Source organism: Amia ocellicauda, chromosome 13 (genome assembly GCF_036373705.1).
Source record: "Amia ocellicauda isolate fAmiCal2 chromosome 13, fAmiCal2.hap1, whole genome shotgun sequence".
Taxonomy (NCBI): domain Eukaryota; kingdom Metazoa; phylum Chordata; class Actinopteri; order Amiiformes; family Amiidae; genus Amia; species Amia ocellicauda.
In genome coordinates this window covers 32,253,648-32,281,188 of record NC_089862.1, presented here as the reverse complement: position 1 = coordinate 32,281,188, position 27,541 = coordinate 32,253,648, and the positions used below count along the sequence as shown (strand labels likewise).

The 27,541-nt window shown below is 41.6% G+C and overlaps 2 protein-coding genes across 3 annotated transcripts; both read left to right on the top strand.

Annotated features, from left to right (window-relative positions):
* The first annotated feature begins 10,463 nt into the window (after positions 1-10,463).
* On the top strand, positions 10,464-15,507 carry LOC136766350 (kelch-like protein 10). Its single transcript, XM_066719762.1, has 5 exons — positions 10,464-10,597; positions 11,588-12,077; positions 13,146-13,763; positions 14,501-14,650; positions 15,118-15,507. Exons 1-5 carry the CDS (start codon positions 10,464-10,466, stop codon positions 15,505-15,507), a joined length of 1,782 nt encoding a protein of 593 aa, XP_066575859.1.
* Positions 15,508-16,742: 1,235 nt separating this feature from the next.
* On the top strand, positions 16,743-27,399 carry ap1ar (adaptor related protein complex 1 associated regulatory protein). Of its 2 annotated transcripts, XM_066720633.1 has the most exons (10): positions 16,743-17,036; positions 18,536-18,584; positions 19,330-19,356; positions 19,466-19,491; positions 20,629-20,725; positions 21,323-21,421; positions 22,472-22,533; positions 22,802-22,875; positions 23,804-23,926; positions 24,945-27,399. In XM_066720633.1, exons 1-10 carry the CDS (start codon positions 16,966-16,968, stop codon positions 25,208-25,210), a joined length of 894 nt encoding a protein of 297 aa, XP_066576730.1. In that variant the 5' UTR covers positions 16,743-16,965; the 3' UTR covers positions 25,211-27,399. The 2 variants fall into 2 exon arrangements, with proteins under 2 accessions (XP_066576730.1, XP_066576731.1); XM_066720634.1 differs by lacking the exon at positions 21,323-21,421.
* Positions 27,400-27,541: the final 142 nt, after the last annotated feature.

Genomic DNA, 27,541 nt, shown 5'->3' with positions numbered 1-27,541 from the left:
TGATTATATATCTTAGCTATAATCTCCCCCTGCTGTGATGAACTTCTTTGCCATACATATTCTAATTCAAAGGTTAGGAAAACTTGCTCATGATCCAAACTTCATTAATATACCCTTTTGAAGCTCTACTAATGTTTCTATAAATACATACTATTTTTAAATAAAGATTGCATTCTGCCTGTGCACAACAGTGATCTTTCCTTATTCTGCACAAATTCTCCAAGAAACAGAAACTGTTTGCTTCGAAAGCAACGATTTTGTAGGCATATAGTTAGGTGTATGATTAAACAATTATACCAAACAGGTGCTAATGATCATCAATTCAATATGTAGGTTGAAACACAATCATTAACTGAAACAGAAACAGCTGTGGAGGAGGAATACAACTGGGTGAGGAACAGCCAAACTCAGCTAACAAGGTTAGACAATTACTTTACACCATGGCAAGACTGAGCACAGCAACAAGACACAAGGTAATTAGTTCTACTGCATCAGCAAGGTCTCTCCCAGGCAGAAATTTCAAGGCAGACAGGGGTTTCCAGATGTGCTGTCCAAGCTTTCTGAAGAAGCACAAAGAAACGGACAACATTGAGGACAGTGGTCGGCCAAGGAAACTTACTGCAGCAGATGACAGACACATCATGATTACTTCCCTTTGGGTCCAGCAGTGCCATCAGTTCAGAATTAGCAGAAAACATTGGGACCCTGGTACACACATCTACTGTCCAGAGAAGCCTGGCCAGAAGTGGCCTTCATGGAAGACTTGCGGCCAAAAAGCCATACCTCTGACGTGGAAACAAGGCCCAGCGACTCAACTATGCATGAAAACACAGGAACTGGGGGGCAGAAAAATGGCAGGAGGTGCTCTGGGCTGATGAGTCAAATGTTAAATATTTGGCTGTAGCAGAAGGCAGTATGTTGGCCGAAGGGCTGGAGAGCGGTACACAAATGAGTGTCTGCAGGAAACAGTGAAGCATGGTGGAGGTTCCTTGCAAGTTTGGGGCTGCATTTCTGCAAATGGAGTTGGGGATTTGGTCAGAATGAATGGTCTCTTCAATGCTGAGAAGTACAGGCAGATACTTACCCATCATGCAATACCATCAGGGAGGCATCTGATTGGCCCCAAATTTATTCTGCAGCATGACAACGACCCCAAACATACAGCGACAGTCATTAAGAACTATCTTCAGCGTAAAGAAGAACAAGGAGTCCTGGAAGTGATGGTTTGGCCCCCACAGAGCCCTGATCTCAACATCATCAAGTCTGTCTGGGATTACATGAAGAGAGAGAAGCAACTGAGGCTGCCTAAATCCACAGAAGAACTGTGGTTAGTTCTCCAAGATGTTTGGACCAACCTACCTGCCGAGTTCCTTCAAAAACTGGCAAAGGGTGGTCACAACAAATATGGATTTGATGTAGATTTTTTTTCTGTTCACTCACTTAGCATTTTGTTGATTCATAAATATAATCTATTAACATGTCTATTTTTGAAAGCATTCTTACTTTACTGTATTTTTGCACACCTGCCTAAAACTTTTGCACAGTACTGTACATGGTGATGCAAGTGTCTCTGAGCAGAATGTGGCTGAACTGCCAGGGTCCATGAAAGCATAGGTTTTCACTTCTCTATTGAATTTTGTGGATTTAATCCGAACGGGCACAATAGCTAAGAGGCAGTCATCTCCGGCCCCGTTGAACGCACTTATTTTATTGTCCAGGGAAATCAATGCACTGGAAAAAGTACTCTGTCTACTTTCTCTTCAGTCGCTTCCTCTTTGGACATCTCTTGCTTAGAGAAGAGCAGTAAACTAGGATGCTTCTGCAAGCATAGCTGGCATGTCATTCATTTTTTGCAGTCTTTGCTGAGATGACCTTTCATCAGACAGCCAAAGCAGAGTCCAGATATCCTCAGGAAGTCTATCCTGTCTTTTTGTGGTTTATCTCTGATGCTATGGCATGCTTCCAGAGTGTGGTTCCTTTCACAATACAGACATGGTTTGGTAAGAGCTTTATTGTTTGAATTACCTTCAGGCTTAGACTTTGGTGAGTCTGTTGATCGCTCTTCTGCTGAAGTAACACTGGTGTCAAAGCTACTTTTGCAGCCTTTTTACACTTGCAGGCTTGCTCTTTTCTTTCCTTTCAGCATCTTGAAGAACTCCGAAGAGTGCATCTGTAATGAGTTTTGCTTGTCTGTCAACAAACCTAACCAAGTCTTTGAAGCTGGCTCGATTGTTATTCCTCTCTTGGATCTCAAATGCAGTAGTTCTCCATTTCTCTCTGATTTTGTATGGTAGGTTGTTGACTATAGTCCTCATATTTGTATGTATGATCTCGTCGAGGTAGTCAACAATGGAGGATTGTGTTGCAGCATCCCAACAAAAACAGTGAGAATGTGAGAAAGTGATTATCCATCCTCTGACTTTAGTTGTGGCCACCTGAATGCCTTTTCCATGTACGCTTTAGTGATCTAATTTCCATAGCATTCACGAAGCAGTCTCATTGCTTCTTTGTATCCTCTATCTGCTGGCATGTGCTGGCAGCTCTGCACAAGATCCTTAGCTTCTCCTCTTCTATATTGTTCCAGAAAGTACAGCTTATCTGCACTGTTTCCAGTCCTGGAGTCAATGGTATGCTCAAATGCTCTCACAAAGGACTTGAACTCAAGTGGATCTCCATGAAACAAGGGAATGTCTCTTTGAGGTAGTCAAGATAACTGCTGTTCATTACGTTGCTGTTGACCTGCTATAGGTTCTGTGTGCCTAGCATTCAACATCCTGGGTTGAGCTCCTGAGACAGTCTGTGAATCATCTGACAGAGAAGGATGAGTTCTCTCCCAATGCTCGGTCCTAGTGGGTAAAGAAATGTGCTTGTCTTCACTCTCATGGCTATGCTGCGCAACTTGGGCATTCGATGTCTATTGCTCATTGTACGCATGCATGCTGTCCAGCTGTTCAGGAGATTCAAACTCTTCGTACACTTTAATCTGAGCACTAGACACTGCTATTGCTGTTTCCAACTCTAATTGCTCATTTTCAGCCTTGAGCTGTGTTTCTTTTAGCTCTAGCTCCTGTGTCCTTTTCATTATAGCTGCCTTTGCTACAAGGGCAGTTCTATTTTATGGAGCGCCGTTTGTGCGAAAAGTGTTCATCCGTCAATTTGGTAGTTCATTGGGAAATTCATCAATTTGGCCATACAGTAGTACATTCATCCAGGACACTTCATCAACTTTGTAATTAATTAATGTGGCTATTCATTAATATAAATAGACAGACAGACCAACTTCCATGCAAACTTCCAGACAAACCGATGAACTTCCAGACAAACAGGCCCAAAAGTGCCCAACCCACTTCAGTCCTTCTAGCCAATCGGAGCAGACGCGCCTATTTTAACCAATACAAATACAGGCTCACACAAAATGGCTTCAGCCAATAATATTGCAGTTTACTAAAAAGGGCGTTACTGGCATCTCTGTGTAATCGTTTGGAAATTAAAATCACCATTAACATAGGCTCGTTTATGAGAAGATTAATTGTTAGAATAGGCAATGCTTAACCACAGCTTTGCCTACAGTAAATACGTGTTTAATCACTATACACTCACCTAAAGGATTATTAGGAACACCACACTAATACTGTGTTTGACCCCCTTTCGCCTTCAGAACTGCCTTAATTCTACGTGGCATTGATTCAACAAGGTGCTGAAAGCATTCTTTAGAAATGTTGGCCCATATTGATAGGATAGCATCTTGCAGTTGATGGAGATTTGTGGGATGCACATCCAGGGCACGAAGCTCCCGTTCCACCACATCCCAAAGATGCTCTATTGGGTTGAGATCTGGTGACTGTGGGGGCCAGTTTAGTACAGTGAACTCATTGTCATGTTCAAGAAACCAATTTGAAATGATTCGACCTTTGTGACATGGTGCATTATCCTGCTGGAAGTAGCCATCAGAGGATGGGTACATGGTGGTCATAAAGGGATGGACATGGTCAGAAACAATGCTCAGGTAGGCCGTGGCATTTAAACGATGCCCAATTGGCACTAAGGGGCCTAAAGTGTGCCAAGAAAACATCCCCCACACCATTACACCACCACCACCAGCCTGCACAGTGGTAACAAGGCATGATGGATCCATGTTCTCATTCTGTTTACGCCAAATTCTGACTCCACCATCTGAATGTCTCAACAGAAATCGAGACTCATCAGACCAGGCAACATTTTTCCAGTCTTCAACTGTCCAATTTTGGTGAGCTTGTGCAAATTGTAGCCTCTTTTTCCTATTTGTAGTGGAGATGAGTGGTACCCGGTGGGGTCTTCTGCTGTTGTAGCCCATCCGCCTCAAGGTTGTACGTGTTGTGGCTTCACAAATGCTTTGCTGCATACCTCGGTTGTAACGAGTGGTTATTTCAGTCAAAGTTGCTCTTCTATCAGCTTGAATCAGTCGGCCCATTCTCCTCTGACCTCTAGCATCAACAAGGCATTTTCGCCCACAGGACTGCCGCATACTGGATGTTTTTCCCTTTTCACACCATTCTTTGTAAACCCTAGAAATGGTTGTGCGTGAAAATCCCAGTAACTGAGCAGATTGTGAAATACTCAGACCGGCCCGTCTGGCACCAACAACCATGCCACGCTCAAAATTGCTTAAATCACCTTTCTTTCCCATTCAGACATTCAGTTTGGGGTTCAGGAGATTGTCTTGACCAGGACCACACCCCTAATTGCATTGAAGCAACTGCCATGTGATTGGTTGGTTAGATAATTGCATTAATGAGAAATTGAACAGGTGTTCCTAATAATCCTTTAGGTGAGTGTATATTGTACATGCAATGTAACACATTTTTAAAATACTGTCGAAATAAGTGACAAGTGTGATGTTTCTTTTTTTCTTAAAAAGGGCTTAGAAATACTGCGTGTAATACAATTAGCATAATCTACATGACACATGCCCAGGTTGAAGTTCTTGGTGTTTTTGTATTAACTGTTAATTCATTTGGTGACGATGCTTTTGGCATTTTAATAGACTGCCGTATTGTATGTATTTTTATGATGTTTAATTGTATTTTAATGGCTATACGTGTTCGATTGGCTAGGGCAAGGTGTTTAATGTTAGTGTGTTTATTTGGCTTTAGTATGTATTGTTTATTTTATTTTCGTGTGCACATATTTTAAAAAATACAGTACATTATCCAACTTAAAGTAATTAGCTAATATTGCAATGATTTGCAATGGGTAAAGTTTAAAACCAAAATCTTTCTGTATGAACACATGTAGTGCGTACAGTTAAATAAATAAATACATATGTGTGCCAACAAGGTGTAAAGAGAAGCCCCCCAATATAATGTCAAGCCTCAGCCCCCCACTGAGAAGAGGCTGCACAGCCCTGCAATCAGGGATCCAGCCTATTTAGAAATAGATATCATCCATTGATGCCTGGCCTTCTGTCTCACAGAGTAAAGACTACAAGTACGATTTTACATCCGGACGAAAAAGGATGTGAGAGATAGAAACGCCCTTTCTAGTAAACTGCAATATTATTGGCTGAAGCCGTTTTGTGTGAGCCTGTGTTTGTATTGGTTAAAATAGGCGCGTCTGCTCCGATTGGCTAGAAGGACTGAAGTGGGTGGGGCACAGTGCATGATTGACAGTTGGCCTGTTTGTCTGGAAGTTTGCATGGAGGTTGGTCTGTCTGTCTATTTATATTAATGAATAGCCACATTAATGAATTACAAAGTTGATGAAGTGTCCTGGATGAATGTACTACTGTATGGCCAAATTGATGAATTTCCCAATGAACTACCAAATTGCCGGACGAACACTTTTGGCACAAACGGCGCTCCATACTATTTGCCTGTTCCTTTAGACATGCTGTAGATGCAGATGATGCAGAGGACAGACCCTCTTCCACTACTAGTCTTATTAGAGCTTATTGCTGACACCACTGATGCACTGTCCATGGGTGTCACATCTTTGTCACATAACTGTGACATCTCAGACCGAAGTTGGGCTTCCTCAATCCACTTCCCAGCAGAAACTCTTTGAAGTTCGCTAATTTATGCTCAAACCGATATCCCTGGTCTGCACTTTGTTCCTCTACTTCGAGGAAAAGTAGAACTGAAGCGCTGAACTCTATAAACTCTTCCAATGTCCTTTTAAAAGGTTATATTTCCTCAGTGCATCTCAGATTACCGTCATTGTCCATGAGATGGCCAATTTCGTTTGATTTTGCAGTCAACTGGCTTCATTTGCGTCTCCTTGCATCTATATACTGTACTGGTGCAATTTCTCTTCACAAGTTTTTACTGTGTACTTGACCGCCCTCTTGTGGCCAAACTCGGCATCTACACTCTTCAGACATAAGCGACCTTAATTTGCAGCCGCCCTTATCGTTGGAGCGCACAGTAAGGATAGTACTCGTCGTAGCCTCATTCAGTTTTGGCTAAATATATTTTAAGCTAAAACACATTGCAAACAATTTTTATACAATACTGTGCAAAAGTTTTAGGCAGGTGTGAAAAAATGCTGTAAAGTAAGAATGCTTTCAAAAATAGACATGTAAATCGATTAGATTTATTAAATGCAAAGTGAGTGAACAGAAGAAAAATCTCAATCAAATCCACATTTGGTTTGACCACCCTTTGCCTTCAAAACAACCACAGTTTTCTGTGGATTTAGGCAGCCTCAGTTGCTTCTCTCTCTTCATGTGATCCCAGACAGACTCGATGATGTTGAGATCAGGGCTCTGTGGGGGCCAAACCATCACTTCCAGGACTCCTTGTTCTTCTTTACGCTGAAGATAGTTCTTAATGACTGTCGCTGTATGTTTGGGGTCGTTGTCATGCTGCAGAATAAATTTGGGGCCAATCAGATGCCTCCCTGACGGTATTGCATGATGGGTAAGTATCTGCCTGTACTTCTCAGCATTGAGGAGACCATTAATTCTGACCAAATCCCCAACTCCATTTGCAGAAGTGAACCTCCACCATGCTTCACTGTTGCCTGCAGACACTCATTCGTGTACCGCTCTCCAGCCCTTCAGCGAACAAACTGCCTTCTGCTACAGCCAAATATTTCACATTGTGACTCATCAGTCCAGAGCACCTGCTGCCATTTTTCTGCTCAACAGTTCCTGTGTTTTCATGCATAGTTGAGTCGCTTGGCCTTGTTTCTATGTCGGAGGTATGGCTTTTTGGCTGCAAGTCTTCCATGAAGGCCACTTCTGATCAGACTTCTCTGGACAGTAGATGGGTGTACCAGGGTCCCACTGTTTTCTGCCAATTCTGAGCTGATGGCACTGCTGGACATCTTCCGATTGCGAAGGGAAGTAAGCATGATGTGTCTTTCATCTGCTGCAGTAAGTTTCCTTGGCCGACCACTGTGTCTACGGTCCTCAACGTTGCCCGTTTCTTTGTGCTTCTTCAAAAGAGCTTGGACAGCACATCTGGAAACCCCTGTCTGAAATGTCTGCCTGGGAGAGACCTTGCTGGTGCAGTATAATTACCTTGTGTCTTGTTGCTGTGGTCAGTCTTGCCATGGTGTAAAACAATTGTCTACAGCAACATCACCTTGTTAGCTGAGTTTGGCTATTCCTCACCCAGTTTTATTCCTCCTACACAGCTGTGTCTGTTTCAGTTCATGATTGTGTTTCAACCTACATTGAATTGATGATCATTAGCACCTGTTTGGTATAATTCAATCATACTCCTGACTATATGCCTACAAAATCCCTGACTGTGGAGTGATATTGGCCCATTCTTCTCCAGGTTGTTCAGACTGGTGGGACGATGCTTGAGCACAGCAATTTTCAAATAGGGCCACATATTCTCAATGGGATTGAGATCAGGACTTGGACTGGGCCTCTGCAGGACATTCACCTTTTTGCTCTTGATCTACTCCAATGTTGCTTAGGATCATTGTACTGCCAAAAGTCAAATTTCCAGGTTGTTCAGATTAATAAATAATAATAATAATAATAATAATAATAATAATAATAATAATAATAATAATAATACATTTTATTTGGGGGACGTCTTTCTATATACTCAAGGACATCTTACACAAAGCTGACCTATATAAAAAGTAATACAGTAAACATATATTACATAGAGAAATACATAGGGACTGACAGTTAGAAAAGAAACATCAGCTAAAATGTACCCATAGAGCTATAGAAGATAGGCTTTCTTAAAGAGGTGAGTTTTTAAAAGGTTTTTAAAAGAGATGAGAGTGTCTGCTTGTTTTATTTGTGAGGGGAGTGCGTTCCAGAGCCTGGGGGCAGAGCAGCTGAAGGCCCGGCCACCCATGGTAGAGAGACGGAATGGGGGGGTGATAAGGAGATTAGCAGAAGAGGAACGGAGGGAGCGGGAAGGGGCATAAGCTGGAAGAAGGTCCGACAGGTACGTAGGTGCCAGGTTATGAAGAACTTTATAAGTAAAGAGAAGCAACTTAAAAATAATATGGTAGTGCACAGGGAGCCAATGTAACTGGATAAGGACTGGTGTGATATGTTCAGATGATCTAGTGCAGGTGAGTATTCTGGCAGCAGAGTTCTGGACCAATTGTAGTCTATTGGTGAGTTTAATAGGGATACCAGTAAGGAGAGAATTGCAGTAGTCCAATCGTGAAGTGACCAAGGCATGGATAAGAGTTTCAGTGCTGCAGCGTGACAATGAAGGACGAAGCCTGGAGATGTTGCGGAGGTGGAAAAAAGATGTCCAGGTAATGGCTTTTATATTGGGTTCAAACGAGAGCATGCTGTCCAAGATCACACCAAGGCTTTTGACTTGTGATGAAAAACCATCAATGTTAATACTAAGGTTGTGCTGTTTAGAAAGAATAGATTTAGAGCCGATAAGCATGACTTCCGTCTTGTTGCTGTTACATTTGAGGAGGTTCGTGCTCATCCAGCTCCTAATGTCTTGAAGACAATTAGATTGGTTGGAAGATGCTTGTGGACAGCACTTTTCATATAGGGCCACAGATCCTCAGTGGGACTTTGCACTGGGCCACTGTAGGACATTCACCTTTTTGTTTTTGACCCACTGTAATGTTGCTTTGGTCTTGTGCTTGGGCTCATTGTCCTGCTGAAAGGTGAATTTCCTTCCAAGCTTAAGTTTTTTAGAGGACAGAAGCAGGTTCTCTTGCAGTATTGCCCTTTATATTGCTCCAGATATTCTTCCTTCACTTTTAACAAGATGCCCAGTCCCTGCTGATGAGAAGCATCCTCACAGCATGAATCTGCCCCCACCATACTTCACTGTAGAGATGGTGTGTCTTGAGGCATGGGCAGTGTTAGGTTTGTGGCACACACAGAGCTTTTTTGCCAAAACTCAAAGTGCTATCTTGGTCTCATCTGACCACAATACCTTTCCCACATAACACCTGGCAGATGGTACTTTTTGAGTTATGGCTTCTTTCTTGACACCCTCCCATACAGTTCAGTGTTATGCAGAGCTCTTGATATGGTTGACTGGTGCACCATTACTTCACTTCCAGCCACTGAACTGTAACTCCTTCAAAAGTTATTGTTGTCCTCTCACAAGTCTCCTTCTTGTTTGAGCGCTGAGTATTGAGAGATGGCCTTTTCTAAGAAGTGCCTGGGTGGTGTGACGCAGCTTCCACTTCCCGATTATTGAATCAACTGTGCTCACTGGGATATCCAAACTGTAATGACAGACTAGACACTGGACGGGCGAACCCAGGTGCGGAGATGCAAAGAGGAGTCGAAACAGGCGAGGGTCGAGGGCTGGCAAACAGGATCCATGGGAACAGGCAAAAGAGTCATCAAGGGGGACAGGCAGGAGGTCAGGCAATCGTTCAAACAAGGCAGAATAGAGAATCCAAGAAACACTAGTCGGGGCAGGCAAAGCAGATGTCAATAACATGCACAGGCAAAAACAGGTGATAACACTGTGTAAATAACAACACAAGGAAAGTCAAGACTTAGCACTGAATGCAAGGAACAAGGGGTTTATATACAGAGCAGAGTGAGGCAGGGGACAGGGATGTGAGGTGCTGATCCAATGAGGGTGGAGGTTGACTGTTGCAAGTGCAACTGGAAGACCTGGATGTTTCTGAGATCCTTTTTTAAAGACAGATAACAGGAACTAGTTCACCTGTGAAAACATTTTTAAGGGATCATGATTTTATTCCTGCCAATAAGAAATGCGGCCACACTGTGTCACATATTACAAATCCTTGTTGAATGTGATTCCCCCTCGAAAAGGATAATTTCAAATGATGATGATCTAGGTCTTGACGTTCAGACCTAGAATAAAGAAATGTAGTGGGCTTCTTATGACTTCATCTGGTTTTGATGATGTCATAATCCAGCCTGTACATTCTACAACTCTGAGAGAACTAGAAAAACAAGTGACCAGCAAACCTTTCACAGTAGTGAACCAGTCAATATGGAAGAACCATCCACTTCAACAAGCGTTCAGAGGTGCACCATGGGGAGCACAATGAGTGCCACGACCCGCTCGGTATATTACGAGCTGATGTTGGAAGGGCAGGTGTGCGATGTGGTGATAATGGTGGAGGGCACAGCATTCAATGCCCACAAGATCATCTTGTGTGGCTGCAGCGACTATTTCCGGTGAGCAGTTGTATATATACAGTATACAGTAATTAGTGTTCTACTTGTTAGCTTCATTGTGTAACTTAAGGCAACTGCTAGTTACCTACAATGTTAATAAAGTAATTAAAGCTATTGTAATATTAACTCATATTTCTCAGCAAGCTATTGCAGCTGTAGTGAAAGTCAATGTAATGTCTAATAAGGGTCAGGGTAGACAGACCCAAATGAGGGAATTTACCATTACCAAAATAAACTGAACTCATAGGAACTGAAACATTTGGTTGATAGAACTGTAAAATAAACGTTTTTAGCAATTAAACATAGGTCAATACTGGGCCCATGTCGAACTATGAATACAAATACTGTGGTGTGGTGTTGTTTTGGCAAATGAATAACCTTGACACATATTATACTTATACATCAGTCAAGTCATTATTAATTTGCTTTTAAACTCACACTCATGTCAATTCAATCTACGGTAGCATGTCTAGATTTCTGACATCAACACTTTAGATTAAGTTATATATAACCCCTGTATTTGGCTACATTACAAGTGGGAGTTCAATACAGTGTAATTCCCCTCCAAAATTAATGAAAAACAAATAGTGTAAGGTAAGGGTTTGATATGCTTTCCCCCCCACCCGAGAATTCAACTGGAATGAAATCCAGATTAATTATTATCCCTGCCCTACCCTGCCTCGGTACCCTGCAATCATATATGATATTATTTGTAAGAATAATAGAATGTAAAGACTCTGTGTATGGTAGCGTGATCCATTTTTGTACAATCCTAATACTACAAGAATTTGTATAGATGAAGCGGAATGTATATTAAAGTCATAGAAGTCATATTAAAACATATGAATGGAAAGCCCAAGATCTATGACTCTGCTCAGAAGACCACATGTCCCTGCTGTGCTGTGCAGTTCGTGGAGTCCCAGGATTCCCCCGGCCTGACTCAAACGGAGAGGGAGACTGAGGAAGAAGTTGTTTTTCTTGCTCTGACAGAGTCCTGTTCACCAGCGCTGGCTGGAACACAGAGAGGAGGGAGGTCAACATCCCCAGCGTCTCCCCAGAGATGATGAAACTCATCATCCAGTATGCCTACACCCTCGCTGTACCCATCTCCCCCAACAATGTGCAGGAGCTATTGGTAGCGGCCAATCAGTTGGCAGTGCTGGGTCTCCTGCGAATCTGCTGCAACTTCCTGGAGGCGCAGCTGTGCATTGAGAACTGCATCGGCATCTCCCAGTTCGCCGAATTGCACTTCTGCACCGATCTCCATCGGGTTGCCCAATGCTACGTCCGGCACCACTTTGAACCTGTGGCCAAGGCCTGCGAGGAGTTCCTGGCGCTCTCTCTGGACCAGCTAATTAGCATCATCGAAAAGGACGACCTCAACGTCAAGGAGGAGGACGTGGTCTTTGAGGCCATCCTGCGCTGGATCGACCACGCTCCCAGCGAGCGGCGCTGCCACATCTCCGTCCTGCTGCCCAAGGTCAGAGTCTGTGAAGGACACAGTAGTCCCCAGGGCACAGAACCTCCCAGACTGACTAACAGGAAAAAACCTGAACATGTAGACAATATGATACAAAGTCAAGTCACATTAATGCAGCTACAACAGAGACATCATAAACAAGCACCTGGGACGTGTTGCATTTATATGAGAAACAAACGAGATAAGAACACACTTAGAATAATTCAAATATCTTTAACACTTTCATTTAACATCGTGGTACCCAAACCTTTTCACACTGCAGCCTGTGATCATTGTGATGATCTGTGATATATATATGAACTATATAGCCAACATTAATTTTATTGCATTTAAAACATACACACATGTACTCATATTAAGGAAAAAATAATGTAACTTCCACTCTCCAATTTTTAATTATTTTCTGAATGTGTTTATTTTTTAATATTAATTGGAGATCAATGTGATAGGGGTGCCATACACTAGGGGAATGTTTGGGAATCATTGATTTAACAGAATTAAACAAAAAGAAGCTGTATTCATGCAGTCCTCTGTAAAATCAAGATCCATGAAAAGTATTCTAAGGTTTTATTCAAGAGGTCCAGGCCGATTTTACCAAAGTGATTCAGATAAGCATCAACCAGTTTAACGATCTGTGTGGAAACTGATTCCCACACTCCAGTCAATGAAAGGTTTCTCTCATTAATTAAAATCATGTATTGTTATAAATGATAACAATGAATTAAAAAAACACAGAAAGAAAACATCCACTAATCCCTGTAGAGGTCAAACTTAAGAGTGAACATGGCTTAGGAAAAAAATGGTTAAGGTTAGGATAATTGTGGCCTGCTTGTCAGATTTTGATTTCCTACTTGTTTATGGTCACCATCATGATCCTGTCATCATGTCCTAAGCTGAGATGTGCAGAAAACTGTGTCTTTGATAGTGCTTGGCCTCCTCCTCTGCACTTGACATTGGCTGTTTAGACACGGCACCCAGCTGATCTCATTGTGTCTGCTGTGCACATTAGAGGTATGCGTTCACTATAGAGGAGCCAACCAATCGACCAACTTCTTCCTTGTCCTACAGGTGCGGATGGCACTCATGGAGTCAGAATACTTCATGACCAAAGTGAAGAACAACGAGCTGGTGAAGCAGACCGATGAGTGCAAGCCTATCGTCATCAATGCGCTCAAGGCCATGTACGACCTCAACATGAATGGCCAGTCTGACTTGGACTTCTGCAACCCCATGACCCGGCCGCGGCTTCCCTATGCCATCCTGTTGTCGATCGGGGGCTGGAGTGGTGACAGCGCAACCAATGGTATGGAGGCCTACGACTGCAGGTATAACCAATGGGTGGATGTCACCATCCCAGAGGAGAGACCACGGGCCTACCATGGGGTCGCCTACCTCAAGGGCTGGGTGTACTGCGTGGGCGGCTTCGACGGCGTGGATTACTTCAGCAGCGTGCGCAAGTTCGATCCTGTGGCGTACACTTGGCTTGAGGTAGCCCCCATGCACTACCAGCGCTGCTACGTCAGCGTGGTTGTGCTGGACGGCTTCATCTACGCCATGGGGGGCTTCAACGGCGATGTGCGGCTCAACACAGCTGAGCGCTACAAGCCCAAGACCAACCAGTGGACCCTGATCGCACCCATGAACGAGCAGAGGAGCGACGCCAGCGCTACCACCCTACACGGCAAGGTGGGTGGCCTCCCTGCGGCGCTCTGCCATCAGGGGTGACTGCGGTGTCTTCTAGAACTGTATTGCTCAAATTAATTTCATTTTATCTAACTGGCTTATTCAAGAGAACTGTTTTCATTGATAGCTTTGAGTTACAGTATTATGGGTACAGCTAGGACTTCTGTGGAAACTGGACAGAAGTATTTAACTCACCCAGTTCATCATGTATGTAGACCTATTAAGAAGCTGAGATTTGGGTTTAGACAAAACCCAGAAGATACTGCGGTCCTCCAGGAACTGAATTTGACTGCCCATGTGTCCCTGTATGAATCACAAAGGGTCACCTGAGGGGAGAAAAGAAAAAAGAAACATAAAATTGGTCTAATTAAGGAAATAATGTGTCTAATGAGCTGAAATATGGGTGAATGCTAAAGCAGCAGCTCAGACACACTGTCTGTGTTTACATACTGGTAAAACACGCAGGGCCAAAGTAGGAATTGTTAAATGAATACAGTATGAACCCACAAAACACACTGAAATTGTAATCCAGCCATACCACCTTAAAAGAAGTCTCCACCACCTTGGCACTCATGACTTCTGTACCAGCATATAAAGACAGCTGCTGTCGACTCCAGCAGAGTTTGGAAACCATTTGGTCAGCCTTCTCTAGATCCGTACAGCCACAGACCCCTTTTCTGTGCTTTACACAACCAAATCCTGCACGGGTTAAAGACTTCCCTTGCTTTCTCCCTGGCTAGGTGTATATCTGCGGGGGATTCAACAGGAACGGGTGTCTCTGGACATCAGAAACGTACAGCCCAGAGACCAACCAGTGGACTGCCATCGCCCCCATGTTGAGCAGGCGCACCGGGGTGGGCGTGATTGCCTTTGAGGACCACGTGTATGCGGTGAGGACTCCCAGCACAAACACAGATAGCATGATGGGGGGGCAGGGGATTACATAACAGCTACCAGTGCAGGTCTTTGGCAAGATCAGCTTACGATTATACACATGAATTGTCAAACTAAAACCTTCGATCATATTCAATTAAACGTGCAATTCCTGTAAAGAATTCTGGTGGTTTGGTCTTGTACGTAATTCAGAAGCTGACACAAATGGGATACAGTATAATACCCACATGCTGTGCTCTAGGATAACTGATCTGAACTCTGCTGTTGCAGGGGGGGCTTATTTCAATGCCTTGTTGTGATTGTTACCCTCATTATTGTGATCATGAAAATACAAGTCAAACTAAGGCATTTATGGAGCCCTCACATCTTATCCCACTCTTAAAGTGGGGTTCCACATCCTGAAATCCCAAAACCTGTTCAATATTGTGTGACCTCTGACCTCTACCCTCCAACCCCTGGGCAGGTGGGTGGCTGTGACGGGACGAACCGGCTGCAGACCGTAGAGGCCTACAACCCGCTGACCAACAGCTGGCGCCCAATACCCAGCATGTTCGTCACGCGCAGCAACTTCGGCATTGAGGTGGTGGAAGACCGCTTGTTTGTGGTGGGCGGCTTCAATGGCATCACCACCACTGCCTCTGTGGAGTGCTATGAAAGAGAGGCAAACGAGTGGTACGATGTTTGTGACATGAGTTTCAACCGCAGCGCACTCAGCTGCTGTGTGCTGCCAGGGCTGCCAAACGTGGCCGACTACGCCGTCCCCCGAGATGCCCTGCTGCTCGACTCTCAGCAAGAGGACACACCCTCCTACACCTACAGCCTTCCCTCCTTACCGTTCCCAGACTATCATTAATCTGCAATAAATGCATTTCATCATTACCTGACTAGGAAGTGTCCTTGTTTGTTAAACATTTTCTGTCTTTATTTTATATATATATATATACTGTATATACAGTATATAAATATAAATATAAATAGAAGTACCATCTGAAAGCATGTCTGGAGTTCACCAGAAAGCATGAGAGTGACCCATCTGTGATGTGGAAAAGGTTTTATGGTCAGGTGAGACCAAGATAGAGCTTTTTGGCCAAAAATCAAAGTGTTATGTGTGGCACAAACCTAACACTGCCCCTGCCTCAAGACACCATGCTGTGGGGAAGCTTCTCATCAGCAGGGACTGGGCGTCTTGTTAAAACTGAAGGAAGAATGGATGGAGCAAAATAAAGTGAATTACTGCAAGAGAACCTGCTTCAGTTCTCTAAAAAAGTAGAACAAGAACAAAAAGGTGAATGTCCTACAGTGGCCCAGTCCAAGTCCTGATCTCAATCCCATTGAGAATCTGTGGCCCTATTTGAAAGTTTCTGCCCACAAGCATCATCCAAACCAATCTGAACAACCTGAAGAAGAATGGGCCAAAATCACTCCGACACTGTGCAAAGCTGGTACATACCCACCCCAAAAGACTTAATGCTGCTATTGGAGTGAAAGGTGGCTCTACCAAATATTAATGTGTGGGGGTTGAATACCTTTGCAAACAACATATTTCAGCTTTTTATTCAAATATTTACCAACATAAAACCAATGTCCTGTTTATTGCTCTGGGTAGACCAGGTACAGTTTCTGTGTAGCTGACATCTTCTATGTGGATGTCTTCTAGGTCTTTTTTCATGTCTTGGAATCAATTCGTTAGCTTAGCTGTGTCCATCTTTGTTCTGTCCTTCTTGCAAAGTATCCAGCCCATTACCTTTTACACATTTTCAGTCTTTTAATGATGCAAACAAGTGCAAAAGAACAAGACTGCTGAAAAGCTTCAGGGGGGAATAAGCTGCTATATTATAGGTACAGTCTGAACAGAGGTGTCTTGAGTAATCGCTGGAAGGTGGTCAGGGACTGACAACTGAAAATATATAGGGTTAATAATCTCAGTAATACGCTGATGGATTGTAAATTACCAATATATTACTCTTTTTCGTGATTTGACGTGGATAAAGAGGTCAAACGCCAACCTCAGACATAGTTTGACAACGAGGTTCCTACACTACACATTTTTGACCCAGAAGTCGCGCCGTACTTTGCAGAACACGTCACTGGTGGGTGTATCAGGAAGAGGCGAACAATAAGACATTCTGGAGGAAGATGTGCAAGCGCTGGACAGTGACTGACCGATAATAACAGCAGATGTGCGCCGCATGAGCATGGGAAGGACTCATCTAACCCGCCAGCGGCTTGTTGCTCAGTGAAAGGCCGCGTCTCACGCTTTTCAGAGCTGTATGGGTGCGGGCTGGGGGCCCGAGGTGCGCGCAGCTGCTCAATGGGGAACTGCTGGGCTTGGTGCTGCGGGGTGTTCAGAAAGGAAACTAACCGCATCCAGAGAGGAGGAGGGTGAGCAAACCAGTACTTTACTCTGCTGCATATCTTTATTGCGCTTTTTATTAGTCCGGCATTGCTTGGGTATAATCTCTGACCAGTCAGTAGAATTGCATCTTATCAGTATTGATGACCTATCGCTGACGTCACACATGGCTACCACCAATTTAATGTGTACTGAAATCTATATGGAATTGATGGGGAACAAACGAGGAAAAAATAGTTGAAATGCACGATTAGCCGCAGGTAAATGAGCACTGACACCCTTGTGATCATGGAGAGGGATACAGTTGCTCTCCAGGTTTCGTGTGTCTGTGACAGCAGTGCATGCTGATCTCTTCTTGGTTGAGTAAATAATTAATTCTTGATAGTTGGATGGGAAAAAAAACACACGTGTACATTAAATAGCCATACGTGGATAGATCAATTATTTTTTGACAGGGCACTAGGTGTGGGCTCGGCTCGACACACCGTTGATAGTCGACTAGTAGTGACGTCACACCCCAAGTGACACATCGACTGCTTGTCCAGTCCTTTGCAGAAGTAGAGTATCACAAGGAAAACAAAGAAACATGTATTTGATATGGCTTTATAGGCTCTATGCGTTAAAATCATGAATGAGGAGTCAGGAGGCAGGATGTGCAAATGTGCATAGTTTAATTTTGTAATCACAGACTGATTTATATGCTTTTACTTACAATATATCCACTGGTCTTTCTGTTAAAAATGAAGCGAAAATATTACATAAAGAGTAATGCAGCAGTTTTCTTTCCAAACCATGTATTTATTCGGACAGGACTCCTACACAAAAGCAACAATTGTGAAAGAACCTGTGCAGGGGCTGCTTTAGTTCAGTGCATGACATAACTAATCTACATAGTCTGAAAAGCTTGCAGGTTTTATGTACTACTGTTAATCAGGAACTGTGAATCATTCAGAGTTTGTTGCAGTTGGGAGTATTTTTAATCTGTACTTAGGGACTATATGGAAGTTTTTGGTTTACTGCAACTAGTGCACTGTGTCTAGTGCAGAGGTACTAACTGTGAGCCCATATATTCCGTCCAATAATGCTTTGATTGGATAAGAAACAACCTCCACAATCAAAGTAGAAAAAATGATGCAAATGATGCTCGCAACTCCTTGTCCTTTGGAGGACAGAAAATGGAAACCTGCCAAACATGGGCTGGATGCAAGAAGGTTCATGGCGGATACTGAGATTAGCTGTAATATACAGACGACAATATATCACATACATTTATTTATAATTTTATGCTTTGTTTTTTATCTTTTTGTTATTTATATAGTTTGTAGAACATACTATGTGACATTATCTTCAAAAACAAAGAGCCTCGTTACACATGAACATGTCTACAGCTTTGGTTTTAGTGTAGAACAGGTTTGGCTTCACTTGGAAAGGAGTTCATGAATGGGAAATCCTAAATTAAACCCAATATATTATGAGTTAACAGTAATCATTGTAATATTTTGTGCGTTTGATTTCTGCTTGTTTACAGGTCCAAATACTTTCGAACTAGTTCCACTGGAGAACACTTTACCATAGAGGTAACCCATTTATTTATTTAACTGTTTCCTGTTGCAATTATTTGACACAGTAGTGAAGGTTACACTTGAAGAGGAATGTATTTTTGTTTCTATCTGGGTTTCTGTGGCATGGCATTGCACACAATGTACATCGATGCAATATTGACAAGGTAACACAATTCTTACATTTATTGTAGTAACATTGTACAGTGGAAGTATTTTGTTCTTGAATGTGTAAAGAGTTGTAAGCGGTTTCAGTCTTTCATGCCTTTCCCCTCCAGTCCTGATGTTGATCACATGCATAACAGTTAAGGTTAGCTTTACGGTCAGAGAGAAGGGCTAGGGCTGGGTTTAAGGTTTATAAGCCCAACATCAGAGCTTGTGGGCATCATTTCATCATCAGATGGTCGAAAAGTGGGGCTCAGCTTTCCTAATACCTTATTCAATATTGCATACTCTTAATTTCTGAGCAATATAATGCCATCTCCTGATCTCATACTGATGCAGTATCAGACACACAATCACTGAGGTATGGAATATACAACTATTTTTATAAGACTAACTTTAAATTCTTCTTGAAAATTATCGGATGGATTGATTTAATGTATTAAAGACATTTCTATATTTTGTTTCACCATGTGAGTTACATACATTTGTCTAAGCAGTATCCCTGATCAAGGACAATATGCCATCTAGCCCAATTGACTATAGGTGTATATGGGCCAGTATCCATTACAAACTAAGGGATTTTCTGTTTATCTTTCAGTTTGAAAACCTTGTAGAGAGCGATGAGGTGAGTGAAATATCTGCAGATATTCTGTAAATCAGTATTGAATATAAATGTATGATTTATTCTTTGTTGAGTCTTTTTTTATGGTCTGTTTGTTTGTTTTGTGTAACAGGGTGAGAGTCCAGGAAGCAGCCAGAGGTATGTACACAGATAACCAAATGCAATAGTTTAATCTTTGCTTTGTGGGATTAAATAAGACTTCCATGTGAAATGATTCATTTTAGCACTGATTTTTATTTGATCAAAAGTGTGAAAATTACTACATTACTTTAATTTTGACCCGAGATTTCAATATAAAGACCAATATGCTTTTAGCCCACAAGAGGTCTCTCTTGACCTATTTGTTTCTTAGACAAAGGACTTTTGAGCTCTGTAGGGTGTGGAATTAAGGGCTTGTCAACATCGTAAGCGACCAGGAGGCAGGAAGGAAAGCACAGGATTTAATGAAAAAAAAACACCTTTTATTTAAGTAATGAAAGAAAAAACACTGTCTCTTGGAGCTGAAACAACCACACATGCCACAAATACTTGTTGCTTTTTTATAGTGGACATTATTAAATATTTTGTTTAGTTTGTACTGTTTCCTGGGCATCTGTTTGTCTTAATTGCCTGCAGAATTAAAAAAATTAAACCAAATCTTATCTTGAACTACGTGCATTTTCAGTCGGCCACATTTTCCTGTGCGTCATTTTCTGCACATTGAGTAGTTCCCCTTTCTGTTTCGTGTATTCAGTGCTCAATAATTGTTTTTATTTATGTATTTAATTAAAAACTAAAAAACACTGTGCAAGAGTGATGCAGTAGTTTTAATGTAAACGTCATTGTGTGTGAGATCTGGAATATTTCATTCTATCTCGCTTATCTACTTTTGGTTTGTTACTCACATTTGCTTTTATCTCTTCCTTCCTCATCTGGGCTAAGTTTACCTGCTTATCTGTTACAATATAAATAGTGTTTTTAAATTAGTCTTGTATCTAATAGCATGCACTGACAAAATAATAAGTGTGTTTAACATCCAACCGGTTTCTGAATACTTTTGAGTGTTAGGATTATGGAAATCTTCTTAAAAAAACACAACAACTAATAGTGGTAATAGTAATCATATTGCTAATAATGCATTTCCTTGCCCTAAATGTAATTTATAGATATTGGAGTCTGTGAAAGTAATTTGAAGGGAGCGTGTGAAAGAGCAGAAATCTTCCAATACTGTTCTGTCCTGTTTTACAAGTCTTTGTTTTTGACTATTGATTGGTTTGTTTTTGTTGTTTACTGCAGAGTGTTAAGTGAAGATGAAATCGTACACCTCAAGGAGCAGCGCTATAACGCCATTACAGACAAACAGAAGGCGGTTGATGAAAAACTTAAATCTGAGGTACATGTGTGAGATGTTTGCTCCCTGTTCTTAGACTGTCCTCTTGTCTTGACATTAACATCACATCACAGATGGGGCAGATTTTAATTGAAGTGGTTCATTTGTGCTGTCAAACCACAAGGCAGGTTTGTCATCTTGTCAGTGCTCGAGATAAAACCACAAGCATTGTTCTGAATTGTTTTTACTGCTGGGTTAGTGTCCACTAAAATGTATTATGGCAATAATAGAAGTACGTATTATGTGTTATTCTCATGCTTTTACAGTTACAACTGTTGACAACCCCTTTTAAGAACATTAAAGTTTATATATATTTCCCCTTAAGATGACTGATGAGGAATAGCACACAATAAATGTCGTCTTTATGGTGAATTTGCCACTTGTTGAAAGAAACTGAAGTGAAGCATTAACATTAAAACTAAAACAATCAAACAAACAGTCCGACAAACTCAGCCTCCCACATGACCACCTTGTTTTTCTCCATTTCTTTTATTCTTTGTTTTTGCAGACGTGTACATTTAATTTGCCTTTGCATTTATTTTGGTCTTCCAGCGAGTGCCTTCAGGTCATTAACGCCCTTATTATTTCATTTCTGCGCAGTTAGCTGCACAAGAGGAGAAGTTAAGGATAGAAGAGGAGGCTTTTTATGCCGCCCAGCGTGAAGCAGCCAGGGCAGCCAAACAGAGAAAGCTGCAGGAGGTGAGGCGGTGCAGAGCGCCCCTGTCCATCACCGTCCAACCCTCCAGTCTGCCGTTCACCCTGGGAGTTTAGATTGGATGGTTCAACCCTCGGCAGACAATGCCAGTCATTAATAATTGTTTGCAGCTTATTAACCAGCCATTATTCCAGTCTAAACATGTCTACTTGTTGCTGCCGATATAGCTAGAAGTTTCATGGCATTCAATATTGTTTTTAACTAGGTCGTTTTGGAGTAAATTGCTCTGGATTCAATGTAATGATTACAGTGTGTACAGGATAGAACTTTCTCATTAAGTTTTCAGACCTTTTTGTTTGCTGTGATGCACTAATTAATTTAACACTGATTATTTGATTGCTGGATGCCAAGTATAAACTGGCTGGTGTGCAGCCAATAGACCTTGAATCTCCAAATCCATCACAGCTAGTGCACATGATGCATATCATTGTTAATATATATATTTTTTAACTTAAACGTAGGAGATGCACACCTGCTCATTCCAGATATAAACCACACACAGTTAGGTTGTAGCTTTCTGACCTTTCTTCTCATTCATAATTTGATTTGCTGCTCTGCTGTGTTTTATGTTGAAGCTTTTGTATTTTTATGTTTGTATTATTTGTTTATGTATATTATTTTTAACCTGAATCATTTATAATTTATATTATCATTATTTATGGGGCATTGGGATGGAAACCCCTTCTCACTGAGGTCATTATCATTACAATGAGATTTCACTTACAGCAGACATGCAGATCTGTGATTCAGAAACCTCCAATACTGTGTTGCTTCTTCAAAGAGCTGATTTTAATGTAGCATCTACTAAGGGGAATTAGTAATCCAGTGAACATGGTAACTATCTGACAGTTGCAGTATAGTTTGCTTGGGAAAATAAAGGTCTTACTTTTATTTGTGTAGAATATTGCCAAATTTGAGTTGTTGTCAAAGTTGCTATTAATTAATAGGACAAACATATCCCAGGACTGGCCAGATTTCTTTTTAATCCCTAAGTGCCCTTATGTGTATTTTGAGATGTTTTTGTTTGAAAACAGCAAAGGTTCCAGAAGGGCCGAGTGAAGAGAGAGACGGGTGGCGGTGCAGACCATCACAAATCGTGAGTAGTCAGTTTCAGGTGTGGCCTTGATAATTAGTGTATTAATATTAACTCTCCCACAAAAAAACAAATAACATTCCCATGTTTACTGTAGTATTTCAACATGTAATGGAGGGAAATGGCATTCACAGCATTATTTAATCAACAAGTCAAACCACATAAGACGTGTCTTAAAAAAAAAAAAATATATATATATATATATTTTTTTACCCTTAACAGTGATAACTACATGTACATGTAACTAAAACAGTCTGATCATTTCTCACAGGTTAGCAGCAGGAGAAGATTTTGAGACGTATCTGCAAAATGTCAGGGCTCAGTCTGAAGCCTTCAGAAGCAGTCGTAAGTCATCTAAACTCGTAAAAAATGAGAAGTGGCGATTGTCTATTTCATGTGAACTACAGATGTGTGGTTTCTTGTTTTTTCCCACAACATTCTTAAAGACCGAAGTCATGTGATTCTATGCAAGACAACATTCGGGCATCCATTCGGTAAACAAGCCTTTGGTTATCAGTTTGCCTTTGCCTCATGGTCACACTTAATATTCTTGAACCCCCTAAGAGTTTCTAGAAGCAGCTTTGAGAGCCACAACACCGAAACAGGCACTAAGTTAGTTTGTTTTCCACAGCTTACTCAATTAAATCAAGAAGCTTAAAACACGGCTCATGATCAAAAGGCTTCAACATGTACCGAAATACACTGATGTGGTAAACTGTCTCGTATCAAAACCACTTCCTCATATTCCAGATTAAACTGACGGTTACCAACCCGAAAAACAAGCCTTTCGGTTTCATAGTGATTGATTGACAGAGAAGCTAAACATGGAATAAAGTAACAGACTAAATATGGACGTTTGTTACATCTCATCACTCTTAGAACATCCTGGGCTGAAATGTATGTTCTCTAAATAACAATAAACTAGGTGGAGACTTTCGTTAAGATATTTTCCATAACTGCCCTGAAGTTTTAATTAAACTCTTACGCCTTTAAAAATATAAATTATGAGAGTCGTCAGGAAGACATCCTCAACTTGGGCTTTAATTACCCTCTTCTTGCTTTTTCTTTATTTCAACACTCCCAGCAATCCTGTGTTTTTCCATTAGTGATATAATGATAAGCTGCAGCCGAGGCCTTTACCCTGCAGATATGTGGATCGGACTTCGGTTGCTAGTTCAGACATCCAGGTTCTGTGAGCGATTACGACCATGAGGGTGCGACCTTCCCTTAACCTGAGAGCCGATCCCTGTGCTTTCCGTCCACTCCCCACTAGGAGTCTCTTCCGAGGCGAACGAGGCGACTCCGAACACGGAGAGCAGTTGCGACTTCACCAGCAAGACCCGCTCCACCAACGACGACGGCACCTCGCTGGACCTGGAGTGGGAGGACGAGGAGGGTAGGCACGACCGTCTCGCACACGGTGGCTTTCCCGACACTTTCATGCTGCAACTGTGCCCCACAAATATGAATCTGACCGAATCTGAATCGTCTGTTTTGTTTCATTAAATCATGTTGTTTGAATTGTCTCATCATCCTTTTCATCGCCTTGCAACCCGAAAATCACGAGGCCGGGCTTACACTTCCTATGGAAAAGCCGAATAGCGGTTCTGGTGTGTGTGTGTTCTTCTGCTGCACCACAGCTGTTTCACACCCAAGGCTATACCGTGCTTTTCTCATCCTGATGAATACTGAAAGACCCCTGTTTTGGTTTTTTAACGGTGCCAATACCAAACTGAATAAACAACTGTTTGAAAGCAATCATTTCAAAACCTTCTGCTTCTGAGATGAGTCATTCGTTATGCAAGTAATACTAGTAAATCCTGTGGGGTGGGCTGGCCTAGCACTAGATATTATACATCCCAATGATACGTTTCTCGTGAAACAGTGTTTTTTATAACTGTTCTGTAACAGAAATATGCCAAATCGAGTCCACTCTTTCCTTTTAACGAGTGTCTGTCAATAAGTTTCAATGTTTCAGACTTTGTAGTAGTGAAGGAGTCGGAGATATTGTGGTTCGAGTTATGGAGTGTGGGATGTCTCTGGTTGTTGCTGGTGAGAGCTCGTCTAAAGACACCACTGCCAGTGTGGATTGATTTCCACGTGAAATGGCCAGACATGAACGTTTCACACTTTTATTCTGTCCGCAGCAGCTCCATGGGGAAATATTTTATCTCGAATTGAAACTGGAATAATAAAAAAGGGATTTGACTAACAAATATGTAAAGTAGACAGACAAAATAATAATTTGCATGAAATAATACCTTGATGACTTTGTTTCCCGTTTATTGAACAGGTGTTTAAGAAAAACTAAAGATCCTTTGTGTTCATTCGAATAGAGATACGCACAAATAACATAATAATGTTGTCGTTGTGTCATTCTTTATTCCGGTAATCTTATTTTTAATGGTTTTCAGGCATGAATCGGATGATACCCGTCCGGGAACGATCCAAGACCGAGGAGGACATCCTGCGCGCCGCTCTCCGGCCTGCTAGCAAACACACGGGCAGCAACCTCACCTCGGCCTCCGACGACTCCAATGTCCTGGAGTGGGAAAATGACTTTGTGGGCGTCCATATAGAGGAAAACGGCAACTCCGAATATGCAGGATTTGTCAACCCCGTCCTCGAGACATCCTTTCCGGAAACGGAGATATCCAACTCTGAAAAGCAGGACAGATAGTTGGAGAGAACGGCGGCGCTCTGACCAAACCCGATGAACTTAAAAACATTATATATTTACAAATCTTTGGTTCATGCTTTTCTGTCACTTTTTTATTAGTAGTAGAATATTTCGCCGTTTCTTGCAGGCGTGGCGGTGGGTGGGTGGGTTGTCTTGGATGTTGCCTTCACTTTATTTTATTTCCGAATGGGCGAATGTTTTATGTACAGTTATCATGAATTAAGTGCAATTTGTAGATCACCTTGATCTTTTGTTAACTCATCCACCTTTGATTGTCGAAACAGCATTGACATCACACTTATACAGCTGAATTAGGTCTATACTGTACATCTATAACACTACTGTTTATGCAAGCAATTCTTTAACACAGGCGTGGACTCGGAGGCGAAGACAATATTAGCACTGTCACTAAATCGACCACACAACACCGAAGCATAGCTGCCCAGTGACACTAATGTGTTGGATGTTTCCATCACCAGCCTTCTGCAGGAAACATGGTACATATCCACACCAGAGTTATCAAGAGCATTAAAATACTCATTAAAATGTGAAAATCTAATCTTTTGTATCCTGATGATTTGATATTAAGATGTATTTAATTCAGGGAAGTAGGTTTAGTTTAGCTGTGCTCTTTCACGCAGACAATTTTCAGTCATTGATTTTTAACACTGGATTTGTCAAATAGACCTCCTGTACATATTTACAGTGTTTTTCGCTTTTAGGCAGATGGGAGTCTTCTCTTTCACCAACATGCATTGGTTTGAATCTTTTTAAACTGAAGGTGTGAAAGTTTCCTTTAAAAGCATGCCATCAGCTCCAAATCATGACAATTGGGAGAGTTAATTACCAAAGTATAACTTAAAGATTTGCCACACAAGCCACTTTCTCCTTCATATAAATCACCCTCGTTTCAGACCTTGTCATCAGCCGCAGGACTGCAAGGCTTCAAACTCGAGGTGACGACGTATATTAAAACATAACCGCATACTTTTTCTCTTCAAATAGGTTGTCATCGATGAATATTTGAGCAGCTTATGGATAAACAAATCAGAATGTTGACCCGATTTCTGTTAAAATCAATACAATATTTATTAAGAGAGGAATTTAAGATGAAGGGTCTGTGAGCTGGCACATTAAGGTCCACTTGAGTTTCATCTGAAACATGTTCAAGCATTCCTTCATTAGACACACAAAATTGCTTACTGGTACAGTAGGCTTGAAGATTTTCTACCTCTGCTTTCTCCTTCTGGGTCAACACTGTCACAAGTGGATCCTGGGAATAGTTTTAGGACTCTGCTTAGCAGAAGGCGTTAGTGGACATTTGCAACACTCGCAGATGGTCCCTGCTCTGTGATTACCCAGCTGGCTTGTAAAGAAAAAGTAAAATCCAGGTTATTGCACTCATCTGCTCTCAGAACCAGAAGGTCCTATAGATAAATCAAAAGATGCATCCCAGGATGTATTTGTTTGCCTTTGGGTCTTCACAGTGTTTCCACAGTCTTCGCTTGTTCACTGTCAGTTACCACAGTCCTTGTCTGGAGTGAGAAAGAAGGGTTAATGGACGATGAAGGAATAGGTTTAAAATATACATACTGCATTCTCAGCTGTGTGAGAAAATACTTTGAAGTGCGTTTATCTGTTGACCAAAGAAAATAAAGATCAAAGATCAGCTGTAAACGTGTGTGTGTCCCAGCTGGCTGCTGGTTCTGAAGATATTTTAAAATCTCTGTCAAGTCCAACTTCTGAGCTGTATTTATTTTTGTTGAATGTCTGTTGTACTAACTAGATGAACAAACCTTTTTTTTTTGTCAGTATTGATTCCTGAACCAGGGCTTTTTGATCCAAGTAAAAGCACAATTAACATCACTTGTGCATAAATCTCTTCAGGTTTGCAAACTGTCAAAATCACAGGTTGTTTATTTACAAACACTTAAAGTCATTATTCAGACACTTGTTCCTATACTGAGAATGTCATCATGCTGCTATAAAGCAGAATGTTCTTGTTTGTTTTTTGACTGACTTGGATGACAATTTTTGTTTTTTATTCCTCCATAAGTAAAACATCTTAAGAAATGAACTGGCCTTCAAGTGTATTCAAATAAGGATGTTAACTTGAATTCTAGAATGTGATTTTGACTATCATACTACATACTCCTTATTTTGCATTATAATAAATGCAGGAAGGTGAATCATGTGTCTGACTAATTTATTTTGCCTGCAGCACTGAACGGTAGGGTTTATATGTTTACGTGCTTTACATCAAGGCCATTATATAGCAGGTTATACATTCGGAGAAAAAATAATCCCTAACTCCCATTTTGTGGTCAAAGT

Bases quoted from the DNA above. Each gene is read 5' to 3' on its own strand.
- LOC136766350 (XM_066719762.1), top strand. From the start codon at position 10,464: ATGAGTGCCACGACCCGCTCGGTATATTACGAGCTGATGTTGGAAGGG. The intron at 10,598-11,587 runs GTGAGCAGTTGT...TTGCTCTGACAG, and splicing joins GGCTGCAGCGACTATTTCCG to AGTCCTGTTCACCAGCGCTG. The intron at 14,651-15,117 runs GTGAGGACTCCC...ACCCCTGGGCAG, and splicing joins TTGAGGACCACGTGTATGCG to GTGGGTGGCTGTGACGGGAC.
- ap1ar (XM_066720633.1), top strand. From the start codon at position 16,966: ATGGGGAACTGCTGGGCTTGGTGCTGCGGGGTGTTCAGAAAGGAAACT. The intron at 22,534-22,801 runs GTGAGTAGTCAG...CATTTCTCACAG, and splicing joins GGTGCAGACCATCACAAATC to GTTAGCAGCAGGAGAAGATT. The intron at 22,876-23,803 runs GTAAGTCATCTA...ACTCCCCACTAG, and splicing joins TGAAGCCTTCAGAAGCAGTC to GAGTCTCTTCCGAGGCGAAC.